Here is a 14,694-nt window from a genome sequence, read left to right on the forward strand (position 1 = left end):
TGCGTATGCTTTAAAATAGATGATTACCACTGGAGCTACATTTTCTTCTCTATGTTAAAGAAAATGCCCAATTAGAGATAGAAGGTTGCTAATTCTACCAAAAGAAGAGTCTGAAATAATTATTTAGCACAAAGGAAATATCTGACATGTAATTCAGATGATTCCTCAGTGATCAACTGTTTGTATAATTGATAGTCATTTGGCAGAAATAACACATCTTTACTTGTGACTGCTGTACAATCCAGATCTCCCTCTCTGAAGATTGTATGCATGACATCACTTTATGAGAAATGGAATAAGGATTGTAGATACTTCAGACCCAATTTGTGATGTCGTGAGGAAAAAGTAAGTGGCTATAATACCAGGAGTTAAATTAGTTTGCTGTAACTCTTCGATAAAATTATATCTTTGACAGATTCTATTTCTAATATAAGATATCAAAACAGAAAGTATACACTACCCCATTCTGAGCTCTGTGACTGTTGCATATGGTTCAAAGCATTCTTGTTCCACATAGGTGGAATCACTTTCAGAAAGGGATCGCTGCCGAGGCTGAGGAATAGCAACAGTGCGCCCTGTTAGTGTTGTTGCAAGGATAGCTGCTGCTAGAGCAGATCTGGAAGAAAACAGAAAAAAGCAATGAAACAATACTGATGTCTTCTCTGTGCTCCGCATTTTATATTTTTTTCCATTGCAAAATGACTTCACTATTTAAGCAAAGCAAAAAGTTCACAGTTAACAAGCATTAACACCACTGAAAGTACTAAGGGACTGGTTATAAACTATTAACTCCCAAAGTAAAGCACAAAACTGGGCAAGCTATCATAACACAGCTATCTAAGAGTAAAGTACAATACCTATTGGTTTTCCCAAATCACGTGCATGAAAATCATGGAATATACTGAGTTACATTCCCAAAACTGACATCGATAATTTACAGTACTTAGCATTCACTTTAGCCATAACAATACTACCTGGCGTTGTGTTGAAAAAGTGTTCCACGTTCTGCTATTTTGTTTCCTAGTTTCCATTATTCCCTACTCTGAACCTTTTACTGATGACTCTGAAGCTGTTAATAAATGCTGGCACAGTGCGAACTAGGGCAAGCTTAAGTAGATACAAGTGCCTGTTTGCGAGATGCTGCGGAGTGTAGAGAAGGGTAAGATGAAGAGAAAAAAGCAAGTAGGAACAAAGATTAAAGGAGAGAAATGGCAAGGACTGTAACAGGAATGACAACAACTGGAGGTCAAAAGGAAGAAAAAATGAGCTAGGATTAAGTAGGAATGTTACAGACACTAGAAAGACCACAGAAAACAACCAGAATTTAACTAAACATAGAGAAACCATTAAAAAAAAAACTGTAAGAAACTACAAATGAAAAGAAAAATAAATTCGTATTTTCTCTTTATATAACTTGCCTATATAGCAAATTCAAATCTAATCCAACATGGTTTTACATGCCAGTTTTTTTAAGTCCCTGCTTTTTTTAATATGCAATAAAACGGCGTTAGTAACATTTAATTTATGCTTTTCTAATGAGTTAAAACTTCCTGACTCATAGTACTAGTCCTGCTACAGTCCTACACTCTACTTTAGCAGCCAAATTAAAAATGGCCCTAACTTTAAATATCCATTTTTCTTTAATTGATTCTGACTTATTCTAAGTTACATATTCATAATGGTCATTGTCCTAATTATTTAGCATGCTTAGGAGTGGGAGAAACATAGATATCTTTAAAGTTCAAAGAAGGGAACTGCCCCAATTAAAAATGTATTGTATTTACGAAAAGGTTTATGTAAATACTGCAGCAAGGACATGCAATTCTTCTAATTATGCTTTTCTAGTATGCTATTGTAGTTGATGAAACAAAAAAATAACTCAAAACCTACCTGGGCCTTTCTGGAGAAGGGTTTGGACTACGAGGGGGAGGGGTGCGGGGAACTGCAGGTTTAGGAGCTATGGTAGCAGCAGGGACCAGGCCATGAGCTATATGTTTCTAAACAATTTAAAATAAAATTAGTTGACAATGACTTTAAGGATCACAATGGAAAAAACACAGAATTGAACATGCACAAAAACTAACAATGCAAAATAATATAAAAGGGAAGAACAATTACATGCAATTAATGTAAACAGAAGACTTGAAATGGTTCCAGGTTTAACTTTTTAACATGTATGAACAGCTGCTAATGAAGGTTAGAAATGTAATTTACATAAGACCCATGAATGTAGGTTCTGCAACCACTATATCATAATCTGCAAAAACAGAATTTTAGCTTACTCAAGTTTGTTTTTTTCCTGTATATATACAAGAAAAAAGGAATACTAGAAATTAACTTTTTCTTAAATATTTGAACCCTGCTTCACAGTAACAATATTAGTCCCTTTCTTGTAGAAAGAGTCTGTCAGTCAGAAGTAATCCTCAGTCATAGCAGTATGAGATGGAAGAAAAAACTATCACTAAACAAGTCTTGCAGCCAAAGGTTCAGCCTGAATTAAAAAAAAAAAAAATCCTACTGTGTTTTTATCAGCAAACCCAACAATTTTTTTAGAAGCATAAAATTAAATACCCGCTCAGGAAAACTGGGACCAGAGTTCCCTACAAAGAGTACTGTGAATGGAATCACATAATGGTTGAGGTTGGAAGGGAGCTCTGGAGATTGTCTAGCCCAAGTCCCTGCTCAAAGCAGGGTCAACTAGAGAGGGTTGCTTGGGGTCCTGTCCAGTCAGGTTTTGAGTATCTCCAAGGGTGGAGACTCCACAACCTCCCTGGGCAACCTGTTCCAGTGTTGGACTATGCTCACAGTATTTTTATTATTATTATTATTATTACATTTAAGTTGAATTTTCTGTGTTTGAATTTGTGCCCATTGCCTCTTGTTCTCTCTCTAAGCATCAGAAAATACCATGTCATAATAAAGTCCCCACCTTCAGACAGATGTTACTTTTTTATGGAGTAAAACAGGCTAAGTTTCTGCTATTTCTGCTACAAGAGATTTTTTTTTTTTTTTTTTGGCAATTATTCTTTAATTGTCTTCTCCAACAGGTTAATGACCAAGTGAACTGGGAAATATGTCTGTCTTTCCAGGAAGCCGCATCAAATAACTAAATGGTGCATTACAAAGACTGTCTTTTTACTCGGTCTTATCTTGCAAATGCACTGCTCCCTAATTCTGGAAGTCAGTCTGGCATGCACCGTTTTATTTACTGAAGACTGTTGACTGTAGATGTCTTATTATAACTACTAGGGAATACAGCTGAGGCAAAAGGATGCACAGTAAAAGTAAGACAACAGCAGAAGATCAATACTTTATCTTCATTCTAATATTTAAAAAAACTTCAATTACTTCAAGTACGTTAAAAGATAATACCCACACCATTGCTGACAATCCTGCCCCCCTTGGCGGCTCTAAGCTTTCGCTATGAACTTTTCTCATTCACTTTACGGCAGCGACCGTGTGCTTGGAGGATCACCTCAGCAAGCGCGGGCAGCAGCGAGCCGCAGGTCGGCGCCGGGGGCTCCAGCCCCGCCAGCACCCGCCGGCCCCCGCGGAGGGGAAGGGCGCGGGAACACCTCCCCGCCCCGCCAAAGCCGGGCCTTTATCTAGAGAAGGCGGGCAGGCCCGGGACTGAAGGAGAGGAGAGCGCCAGCCTCCGGACACCTTCTTTTCTTTGCTTAGGATTTGTTTTTCTCCCCGTTTTTCACTTCAGTCAAACTGCTCAGCCATCACCGGCGTCAACCGCAGGGCGCAGCCGCCTTCCCTCGGGGCCCCCGCTCGTCCCGCCCGGGCACGGGCCCCCGCCTCCCCCGCTGGCCCAGGGACGGAGACCGGCCCTGGACGGGGCGATACTCACGAAGGGGCCCTTCCGGCCTCTCCTGAAACTGAACGCCATCGGGACCGGGTAGGGGACGGGCCTCTGCCACCGCCTCCCGACTACTTTCTCCCCGCTTCGGACGCGTCCCCCGTCGCGACCCGCCTGGTAGCAACGGCGCAGCGGATTTGCTGCGGGTTTGCGCTCCCCCAATCTGCACCCGTCTTACTCACCCCTCCTCCGGCCTTAGCAACCTACCAGTGGCGAGGCCCGCCCCATCCCGTCTCCTCATTCGCTCACGGGCGACAGAGCTCTCGCTTCCTATTTGCGGCCGCGGCTGTCAGCCAGGCGCGCACTCCGAGGCGGGCGGTTCGTCTGTCGGCTGTGAGACGACGCCTCTCCTGAGCGGGTGGCGGTGGCTCTTTCCCGTCCGGTCTCCGCTGCGTCCTGTGCGGCCTCCGGAGGAGAGGCTGCGACCCCGAAAGGTCGGGGCGCCCGGGACGGAGCTCAGCCTCTTCTGGGCAGGTCAGCGGTGGGCCGGCGGCCGCCGCCCTTGGGGCCGTGCCCCGCTCCTCTCAGAGCAGGTCCCCGGTGAGGGCTAGCTCTGGGCCGGGCTGCAGGATGTGGCTCAAGGGGGTGGTGTTTGCGGTGGTACCGGCTCGTCTTTGGCTCTTCTTTAAATCGTGCGTTAGCCGCAAAGACTCCTGCTTCCCCATAAAGTCAGAACACCGCATAAAGCTGGCAAACCTGAAAATAATGTCTCCCAGCAACTACCTTCTAATAATCTGTCTGGAGACTTCTGTCAGCTGAGCGCTGGAGGTGCCTCTGGAGTCAGCTTTGTAATTGAAGCAGACTTTCTCCCAGCAAGGGTGGATGAAGGCATAGAAAAGGCAGTGTGGGGTTTTTTTACCATCTGTGTGTCTTAATTCAGGTGTTTTTCAGATTGGCTGGCAAAGTCAGGAGTGCAATTTGCAAGCCAACAGCCTGTATTCAAGTGAACAGAGTTGCTTACCGATTTTGATATGTTAACCGTAACTGTAAGGTAGCTTCAGGGAGGAGACAGTGTCTCTTCCAGAGTATTCCATCTTACAAATTTTAATCATAAAATTAAGTTTGGAACGGGTTTATGAAATGTGTTAATATCTCTTCCATATTTCTTTCTAGGGTGTTACTGCTACTGAAGTAAAGATTAAAGGAGGTCTGATGACAATGAAAGCGAACGTGCCTGTGACGGCAGGGTCTATAGTTGTCCCTTATGGGCATGTGATTGGAAATGAGAAGTGGAGAGGGTCAGAGATAGCCCAAAGGCTACAAGGTAAGCACAAACAAATTGGAAGAGGAAGAACAATTCAGGCAAAGCATTCCCATCTGTCACCAGTATTGTTAAGATTGGCTGGAATATGCTTTACTCTGTGCCTGACTGGTCCCATATTTGTGGTATAGCCTATGTTAGCAGGCTGAAAATTCCTGTTTGTTTATCCTGTATCTGTGTGATCAGCTCCGTCGTATTTGCATAGTCGCTGGGCACTGTAGAGAAGAAGCGGAAGTATCTATCTGCTTCTTGGGAACCATAGCAGTGGGGCTATTGTGAATATGCACCTCCACTGAAGTCCCTTGAATTTACATGGTTACTGGGACTGTGCTGTCATCAGTTGGCACAGCAAACTAAATTGAGATGATCCTTTCCGAATAGCATGTGATGTTTTTGTTCAAGTCCAGAGTTTACTGAGAAGCTCAAACTAAAGAGTTGAAAGTGCTATTAATTGGCATTACTAAAGGCATCATACAGTACTTTGGGTTGCTTGTACCAGTTTTGCTTAAAGAGAAGAAAGGCTTTAAAAGAATGTGAAGTTCATTGTCAAGTCACTAGGATTACTGACACATTAGGAAGGTTGTGCTGTGAAGTTATTATTAGTATATATGGTTTTTTAACTACTGTATTTTTTTCTGTTAACAATCTCACCTTAAGGGAAAATTAGACTCATCTTTGAAGATGGCTTGGGACTTGTGGATTTTCATCTTTCAAACAGAACTTGCATTTTATATATTTCTGAAGCAGATTTGGTTGCAGGGGATGAATTCAAGCGAAGATTGGTTCGGTTAAGAAATGTAAGTAAGTACTAGATAAAGAGACAAGTTTTAAATTGGTATTTGTTTATTCCATGCTTCTGAAAACATTCTTCTTGTGTTATTTTTAAATTCTAGTGGAGCTAAACTTTTGTGACAATTTCCACCTAAAAACTGAAAAATTATGCAGCTGTGTAATAATGCTGTATTAAACCTCAGTACTGTTGCTGCAACTTCTGTTCTTCCTCTGATTTGCTTTCAGACAGCTCATACTTAACAGAAGTTTGCTCTCTGTTGCACTGCATCAGCTTGTCATTAACAAGGTCTTTTCTTCTTTTTTCCTTTCAATACAGACCAGCAGTCTTGAGGTAATTGTCATCGTGGAGAGAACCCAAATAACTGATCAGTACTTCTTAGCAGTACAAAAGCTTGTTGTGCTAGAACTTGGAATGGTGTTGCTTCCTGTGGCAAATCAAGGAGAAGCTTCTCAACTTATTACTCAGCTAGTAAGTTTCTATGTTAGTGGACAAACATTCCTTAAAATATGAGACATGAGGAGAATTACCTGATTTCCCGCAATCATCACTTATTTCAGAAAGACACCTGGGATCGTAAAAGAACACAACATATTTTGTTGTTTGAACGTAAGGAATAAATATCCTGCAACAGTAATGTGGTAGTATAGTTCAGGGGAAAGAGGGCTCATTTGGGAACAAAGAAAAAACGTTTAAGAATATGATACTGGATTTTTTCTTTTATGTAATCTTGCACTGAGATGCCACTGAATAGCATTAGGCAATCATCACTTAAGTTCGCTGTCAAAGCCGACTGGACATTTTGCTTTCTCTCAGGCTGGGGAAACTGTGTTCTTGTGTTGTTTTTTTCCTTTATCCTTTCTCTGATTGCATCAAAAAGACGACAAAATCATTGTTTTAATTCATGGTTGGTATTCAGAAACTGTTGGTTTCCTAGTGAGACTTTGTGGATCTGCATTAAACCCCTTAATAAGGCGCACACTTAAGGAGGGAGCTTGTTTTAAGAACTTCCTAGTGATTGCATTGAACTCTTGAGATGAAAGAAACTATTTTAAAAACCAAAAGCAGAGCTCCAGCAGAGGGCACTCAGTGTCATTTATGGTTTTGTTTTGCTTCAGGTCCGTGAACAAAGTAAGGATCACAACAGTAACCCTTTTCTTCGTAAACAGTGTTCTCAGCTGGCAGAGCCATCGGTGTTTCGGACGGTGCAACAAATTCCGGGAGTTGGGAAAACAAAAGCTCTGCTTTTACTGCAACAGTTTGGAAGCATCCACCGGCTTTGTAATGCATCTGTCAAAGAGCTTGAGCTAGTAGTTGGACAAACGGTAGCACAACAAGTTTACAGTTTTTTATGTTCCTGACATGCATGTGTAGTGCTGTTTTGGAAAACAAAGACTTTTTGTTTGGTTGTTTCTTGTGAATTATAAAATTTTGGTTTTAATAATCACATATTATGGTAACTTCTATAATCCTGGTAACAACCGGAGGGTGTTGACTAATTGTCTAGATATTACTCTGCTGCTGCTTCTTTACAGCTGTTCTGCTCATGTAGATGGAGCTGTGAAAACTACCTTGGAAAGAGGGCTGTAAAGTGTTTTGCATCTATCATCTTGTACAAAAAACTGAGAGAAAGCTGTCTCTTCCAGCATCCACAGGAAAAAATGGAAAAGCAATTTGCTTGCTTGCTTTTGCTTTCCAGAAATAAACACTGTGTTAATATGTGGGTGGTGTCATCTTCTCAGTAACTGGAAATGTGAGTTACAGTGCTTTAAAAAAGTTGGCATATGTTGCTTTATAGTAGTATCTTTGATTATAACTTTTTGGAGTTCCTTTGGAAAGTCCTACTGGAATACATCTCTGGCTTTACACCAATTTATTTCTCTGGTTCCTTTTTCAGTTCACAGGGTGTTATCAAATTTATTCCTTTGTGTCTAATATCCAAAATCTCAGTTAATTCATGTTGCGCTTTTGAACATAGGTTGAGGTAATCAATTACAATATATTTTGACACATTAATGATCAATTATTATCATAGAATCATGGAATGCTTTGGGTTGGAAGGGACCTTTAAAGGTCATCTAGTCCAAGCCCCCTGCAACGGGCAGGGACATCTTCAACTAGATCAGGTTGCTCAGAGCCCCGTCCAACCTGGCCTTGAATGTTTCCAAGGATGGGGCATCTACCACCTCTCTGGGAAACCTGTTCCAGTGTTTCACCACCCTTGTTGTAAAAAAATTTCTTCCTTATATCTAGTCTGAATCTATTCTCTTTTAGGTTCAAAACCATTACCCCTTGCCTTATCGCTAATGATTCCTTACTTGGGATGAAAATATATTTCTAACTTGGCCATAAATATTTAATTTACTGTATTATACGCATCAGAATTTCCAGAACTACAGAACAAGATAGTACTTTCTGCAACTAGGGAATGCTTAAACTTTTTTATAAATCTGTTTAGATTTTATTCCATCTCTCTCAGACTTTGGCACTTTGCTATGGAGGCTGGATTTTACATCTAAAGGTATGTGGCCATTGATGTTGCAAGGCAACTACTTCAGGTGGCCAACTGTTCAGTGCATTAAATTAAGTTCAATTAAAGTAGTAACACTTAGTACTAATGGAGTTACAAGCTGAAATACTCTTCTATTGCAAAGCTTTATTTTTAGGGCTTTATAGTAGCCCTATACATCCTTGTGGATAGAAACTTCTTTCTTACAAATATTCCTATGGTCTGAGCAAGAACTTGCTGCGAAATCAGTACTTGCCTTAATTTAGCTGTTGGCTACCACTCAGTGTGGAACGAGTCTTTCATTAGCTGACAGAAGATAGTAAGTATGTATTTTTGTATGGCACTTGAAAAGCCCAAACTTTGACTTGAATTAGAGGAGGAGGTGGTGGTTAAATAAAAAAAGACCCCCACCCCAACCTTTCCTCAAGGACTAGTGTGATAATGGGAAGGGAAAGGCAGGTAATTATGCAGCTAAGGGGGAAGATATTTGCAGGAAGACTATCCTAGTGGGCTAAGAGAAATGAAGAGGAGGAAGGATTATTCACGTGACTTTGCTAAAGATTTCATTAGCTGGATAGTAATTTAGCCATACACACAAAGTAAATCTCTTCTGTATGGAATATTGTATGGCAGGGTCTTACATATCAGTATGTGGCTGCTGCTGCTGCTTGTGTGTGTAAAAGAAGTGCTACTACAAACACATGTGAAGAATAACTACTAAGGACAGGTGAGTCACAAGTAATTTACAACATTTTTTTTATGTAAACTTTATAGGGAAACTCTAGAAATATGTTAACACTCTGTGTAGGGAAGCGAGTTTTAGACTATAATTTATAAGTTGCTGTGTTATACAATATAAACTTTTAAGAAAGACAGTTTCTTTGATCTTTAAGCAACATTACAGAAACATGCAGTGAATAGTAACAACCTGTAAATTATGCTGTATCATCCAAGCTGTGGGAGAATCAAGAAACTACTACTAAATGGCAGCATCTGATTTTTATTCTTAAATAAGTGTCATCAACATATTTACACCTATTACATAAGAAACTAAAAATAAATGACAACTTTAAAGTTTACACCCAGATGCAAACTTTCCCCTTAAGTTTTGAGTATCAAACAGCATATATCTACTCTGTAGATGGCAATGTTAACTAACACTACAGTGTTAGCAATTTTCAATTAATTTCAATTTCAGAAAGTAGAAGAATCACAAAGAAATGCTCACAGTTATTTTTTTGTCTCCCTCCTTAATATATATAGCCAATACTTGCTCATTAATTGTTCCAAGGGGAGGAGGAGGATTTTATATCTGTTTTTTTACTTGGTGTAATAGTAAATAAGTATTCTGCCACTTAGACTCACAAGCACTTCTTTTCTTCTATTTTAAAAGCATAGCCACAATTTATGCACTCTTGATCAATATATTGGAATATGTCAGTTTTGAGATTTGTTTCAGCTATCAATTTTATCATAAGACTTGTATCTCATTAGTCTTGATAAGTAGGTTAAATAATTTCAAGTTTGGAATAAAGCCTGTTTTTAACAATTGAATCAGCAGGCATTTAAAGCGTAACCTGGATCAGAAAAAGAGCCCAGTAAAAGCCTTTTGTAGTTCAAAAGATCTTTTGACTTCTAAGCCTTCTAATTCTCTTCCAGAATTAAATTAACTATTCAGTAGAATACACCTAGTACTCTCAGAAAAAGAATGTCTATGTGTAAAAACCACAACTACTTGACACTGCCCCTTGGCACAAGGCTAGTTTCTCTGAATAACGTTATTCTCTCTTGCCTGTGGTTTAAGATAATTCTTTAAAGTAGTGTTACATGATTTATTACTGACTCTCAACTTTTACAGCAAAATCATCCTTTAATATGTCTCCTACTGTTTTGCATGCAGCATCAAGTTTGTAATAAATAAATCCCATCTATCATGGTTATAAAAAATTAGTCATGATACTGTATTTTGAAATTCCAAAGGAATCCAGTCCTCATATAAGCAATTTTATCATCTACAACTTGTTATTGCATACCTCCCAAACCACTTCATTCTAACCTTCAAATACTTCAGGTTTACAGTTTTTGCCAGCCTCTGACCTTCAGAGTGGCTCAATACACAGTAAATGAAGTCAACGGCATTTGTCTGAATTTATACACACGTATATATAAAGATAAAATTGATCAATATTTTTTATATACATTATAAAGAAAAATGTCATGTTAACAGATCCTTCTGAAAGATTCAGTACAATGAACTTTCTGTATTCAGAAGTGTGAAGGGAGAAAGCTTCTTCTTAATCTGAGAACTTCCAGCCACAGCTGAAGGAAGGCAGAGGGTGCTTGCAGCTTTCTGTCTATTTTTAGTTCCCCAGCTTAGAAAAGGCAGTTTCAGTGGGGCTTTCTTGGTCTGATCAATCTTGCCCTCTTCCATGGCTAAGCAGATTAAGGAGTATGTCTTCTGCATTCCCACAGAATAAGTTGCGCTCTTGCTATGCTGCAGGAAAAAGAGAAGCATTACTAGAATCAGTCATCCAAAAATGGGTCAAAATTTTGAAGATAACAAAGGATTACTGTGCATAGTTTTCCAAGGCAGACTACAGCAGGCTTTCTGTGCTAATGACATACTAACTGAACACAAGGCCCTTCAGAGTGCTGTGGTTCTGGTGTTTTGCCCATGTAGACTCAAGGGTATACTATGCAAAGCGTAAAGGGACTTGTGAATCTTTTTCATGGGTTGTGTTATTGTTAGCTCTTACCAGCTTCTAGCGTAACTATACAATACTTAAGCTTTGTAGAGAGGTTAGTGTAAGTATGTAGTTCTCGCACAAGTCTCTGAAGGAGAGTCTGTTTGCTGTCTTTGGACAGGTTCCAGGTTGATTGCAACTATGACAACAAGAGCTACTGTAGGACATTCTTTTGGGATACCCAAAAGGTACAGCCTTCTCTGTCTTGTCTCAGCTGTGCCCTGAAGCAATTTGATTATATTCTAGCCTTCTGTTTCCAGTAGCAGTTTGGAATGGCAGGTGTGCAACTCCTTATTTTCAATGAGGAAAATCAACTACTTTTAAACAAAACAAGAAAACCTAACAGGAATAAGAGCACCTTGATCACTCCTAAGGCAACAATACTTCAGCGCCTAAGCTTGCCAGGGAATGTTAGAAGCATGAAGCAGTGGATTTAGCTGAACTACAGGTTCTCTCACACTACAAATAAGTTTAAGTTATTTAGAGCTTAACATTTTTTAATCTTGTGATCATTTTCCCTTAGTCTAAAGCTTCTACAGCAGCTTAGTAACTGACTAGACAGTTAAAAGTCCACCAAAATAAAAAATACATACATTAATCTGTGATCTAATACAAAAGTCACAGATCATTTATGTTAACAGTGCATAGAAAATAAGCATGTAGTCTTAGATGTTCAACTTCATTCCATCATTGTTTCACTGTAGCTTTTCCAATGCTGAACAGGGTAGTATTTTCATCCTCTGGCATAAGTTAGGGGAAAATAAAATGTGCCCTGAAATTTATAATGCAATTAATCTAAGTAGCTCCACTACAAAAAACACCACCACCCAACCATTCTTGTGCGCACAAACTGTACTTTAGCTTGCTAAGTCACAATGATTTAAAACACTGTTTAAAACTGAACGCATGCCTGAATGCTTTATATATTCACTGGTGGAGCGGGATATCTGACTACATGAAAGTAAACATTAATCAGGGACTGAAGCCAGGAAACTGGAGAAAAAAAAAAAAAAACACACAACTCACATATCTAATCTGCAAAACATATTTGCCTCATTACATACCATAGACGCTGCTGTATCCTGGCAACTGATAACCTCAATCTCAATGGGCTGCTCTCCCATGCTCTTGAATTTTTCCAGCACCTCATTCACTCCAAGCCACTTGCAATCCACGCCACCAACTGAAACAATGTAGTCACCTTCTTTTAGGCCCATCGACTGTCAAGAAATTTTGCACAGGTTATTATCTGGAGTTATAAAGATGCATAAAATGATTTTGTCATCATACAGTATCTGCTCTAAAGGCATTTCCCTCTTAGATGCTATAAAACCACTGTCTAGCCAGATGTGTGGAACAAAAGTGCATACATAATATAGAAATACGCAACTTTTTCAAGTACACAAATAACCTATTTGAGTTACCATTGATAAATGTGATTCTGGCATACTCAAATGTTGGCTCTTTTTATCTCCTTTTCACTTTTCTCCTTAAGTAAATGAAATCTGTTTTTTGCTACCCTATCATCCCCCATGAGATATTTTCTCCAGTTTTTACTTCTTTCTTCAGTATTTTTATTTGTACTTCTCTGGTTGTTTCTGCCTCTCCTAGAGGTAAACTGTGCTCATCACTGCATGCTGCTTTTTCCCTTTGTTCCCCCCCCCCCAAAGAACAACATATTAGAAGGCAATAATATGTTCTTTCCCCTCTTTTTCCTTGGGCACATACTACCTTGCCTTCCCTTCCTGATCCTCATCTTTATTGTTGTTGCTACTTTCTAAAGCCTTCATCCTTGCTAGCTTCCTGAATTAGATGGGGAATACCATTTGCTTTTATTATTTGGGACCTTTTATCTAGTAAGTGTGAACAGAGGAAGAAATCAACTCTAGTTTAATGTGATGTCAGGGATATGGATACTCTAACATCTAAGGTGTATATAGCACTGAAAATGTGTTCAGATTATATAAACTGACTATACTGATGTATAGTAGAACTCAATAAATACTCCATACACTGGTATGAACAAGCTAGAGTTACATTTAAAAGATTGTAATGCTAGAATCTGGTGCAATATTAACAATTTATCTCCAAGGTACTTACTGCTGCAGAACAAACTGGATCAAGACAATAAATCTGTACTGGCGAACCTCCTTTAAGACTGAATCCTAGCTCTCCTGCTTCATGGTGGATGCGAATGGTACGTGGAGCCGTCCATCTCTGCTTGGCTGAGAACACTGTCAGTGGGCCCTGGAGGTAACACAGCAGCAGGCACATTATGGTTTACTGTCATTCCTAAGTAAGCATTTCTATTTTTCTAAGTTATAATGCTTTAAGCTGATCTTATGTAGGTTTTACTCAGGTTAACTTCCAGCTAATTCCATTGAAATGGAACAGTGAGATTTATCCCAGAAGTTTAAGGTGTCCCCTGAAGTGCTCAGTCCTACTTCATGACTGTTCAGGTGATACTTGCAAGCAGAGTGGGATGAGAGCAACTGCCAAGTTGTTCTGAGATCTCTGTTAAGGTGTGCAGAATCTTTTGGCTGCAGCAGGCTCTAAGGTCCTACCTTACTCCATTTTGGAGGAGATAAATTGATTCATGAAACATTGCGTATTCTGATCCTAACCGCAACTCCCAATTCCCTTTGCCCACCGATACAGAGCCACCTCAAAGACTGGCTTTGTAGCACGCAACATTACACGTTCTCCATCCCCATCTCCAAGTACTACATGTTTCTCCCCGCCTTTAAGTTGTATGCAATTATCTATTAAAACTTCATGGGACTTTCATAAAGGTTATCAAGAATGAATGCTGTGCAAGGCCATATACAAATAGCACTATTATTCTTTGCTAGTCTCAAGTTGACTTATACCTCTGAAGCTAGGAGTGATCTCTCCAATAACTTCTGAAAAAAAACCCAGTTACTACAGATCATTTTTTCAGGCTAAAATACTTATGTCCCTTCCCTCACATTAGAGTGAATTTATACTTGCTAGCAAAATGACAGAGGTTGGTTGGCATTAGCATGTTACGTACCAGCCTGTGAAAGAAGTCTTTAACTTTCACCTTGGAAAACTGAGGAGCAATTGTTTCTATTTTGTGCTCCGTTTTAGCTAAAACAGAAAGTAAAAAAAATTAGTTTTCTCTCACGTGTTAGTTAAAAAGACATACAAATTTATTGTTCTTTCATTCCAAGCTAGATAGAAATTTCTCCTAAACTCTTACCAGGCTGTAGAAACTCATTTTTGTGGAAATGTGTAACACAAATATCTGAACTGCCTTAAAAATATCTTCAGAGCTCATAGTATCAATACAGAAAACTTAAAACAATCCATCCAAACAAAACTATGCTATTCTCCTCTTAAATATTTTTCAAAGAAAAATAAATTAAAAACCGGCCCTCATTCTTTCCCACTGCTTCCAAAGAGGAAAGAGCTGGATGAGCTGGACTAAAGTAGGAAGAACCAATAGCAGTCAAATTAAGTTAACAACTTAGACCAGTATAAGAGTTGTGCTACAAGAAACAG

General features: G+C 39.4%; 3 protein-coding genes across 5 annotated transcripts in view; 1 reads left to right on the forward strand and 2 right to left on the reverse strand.

Annotated features, from left to right (window-relative positions):
* The window catches only part of CEP89 (centrosomal protein 89), a 43,344-nt gene extending 39,372 nt beyond the window's left edge, over positions 1–3,972 (reverse strand). For 2 of the 3 annotated variants that reach the window (XR_014229083.1, XM_082320693.1), the window contains exons 1-3: positions 3,857–3,972; positions 1,891–1,997; positions 461–616 (exon numbers count right to left, since the gene is read on the reverse strand). Coding sequence is in view for 2 of the 3 variants with exons in the window: in XM_082320693.1 (XP_082176819.1) it covers positions 461–616; positions 1,891–1,997; positions 3,857–3,895 (302 nt within the window). In the remaining variant the exon portion in view is untranslated. The remainder of the gene's footprint in view (positions 1–460; positions 617–1,890; positions 1,998–3,856) is intronic. The other variant, XM_082320694.1, reaches the window with a different exon arrangement.
* A 1,045-nt stretch (positions 3,973–5,017) lies between these two features.
* On the forward strand, positions 5,018–7,277 carry FAAP24 (FA core complex associated protein 24; the record flags this gene model as incomplete). The annotated part of the gene is made up of 4 exons (XM_082319629.1): positions 5,018–5,129; positions 5,784–5,923; positions 6,235–6,387; positions 7,035–7,277. The coding sequence occupies 4 exons, from the start codon at positions 5,018–5,020 to the stop codon at positions 7,275–7,277; spliced, it is 648 nt and encodes a 215-aa protein (XP_082175755.1).
* Positions 7,278–10,579: 3,302 nt separating this feature from the next.
* RHPN2 (rhophilin Rho GTPase binding protein 2) overlaps positions 10,580–14,694 on the reverse strand; it is a 29,807-nt gene continuing 25,692 nt past the window's right edge. Inside the window, exons 12-15 of the mRNA XM_082319622.1 lie at positions 14,204–14,280; positions 13,270–13,416; positions 12,234–12,389; positions 10,580–10,919 (exon numbers count right to left, since the gene is read on the reverse strand). Coding sequence (XP_082175748.1) covers positions 10,668–10,919; positions 12,234–12,389; positions 13,270–13,416; positions 14,204–14,280 — 632 coding nt within the window. The 3' untranslated portion in view covers positions 10,580–10,667. The remainder of the gene's footprint in view (positions 10,920–12,233; positions 12,390–13,269; positions 13,417–14,203; positions 14,281–14,694) is intronic.

The sequence above is a fragment of the Platalea leucorodia genome, assembly GCF_965183815.1.
Source record: "Platalea leucorodia genome assembly, chromosome: 8".
NCBI classification, from domain to species: domain Eukaryota; kingdom Metazoa; phylum Chordata; class Aves; order Pelecaniformes; family Threskiornithidae; genus Platalea; species Platalea leucorodia.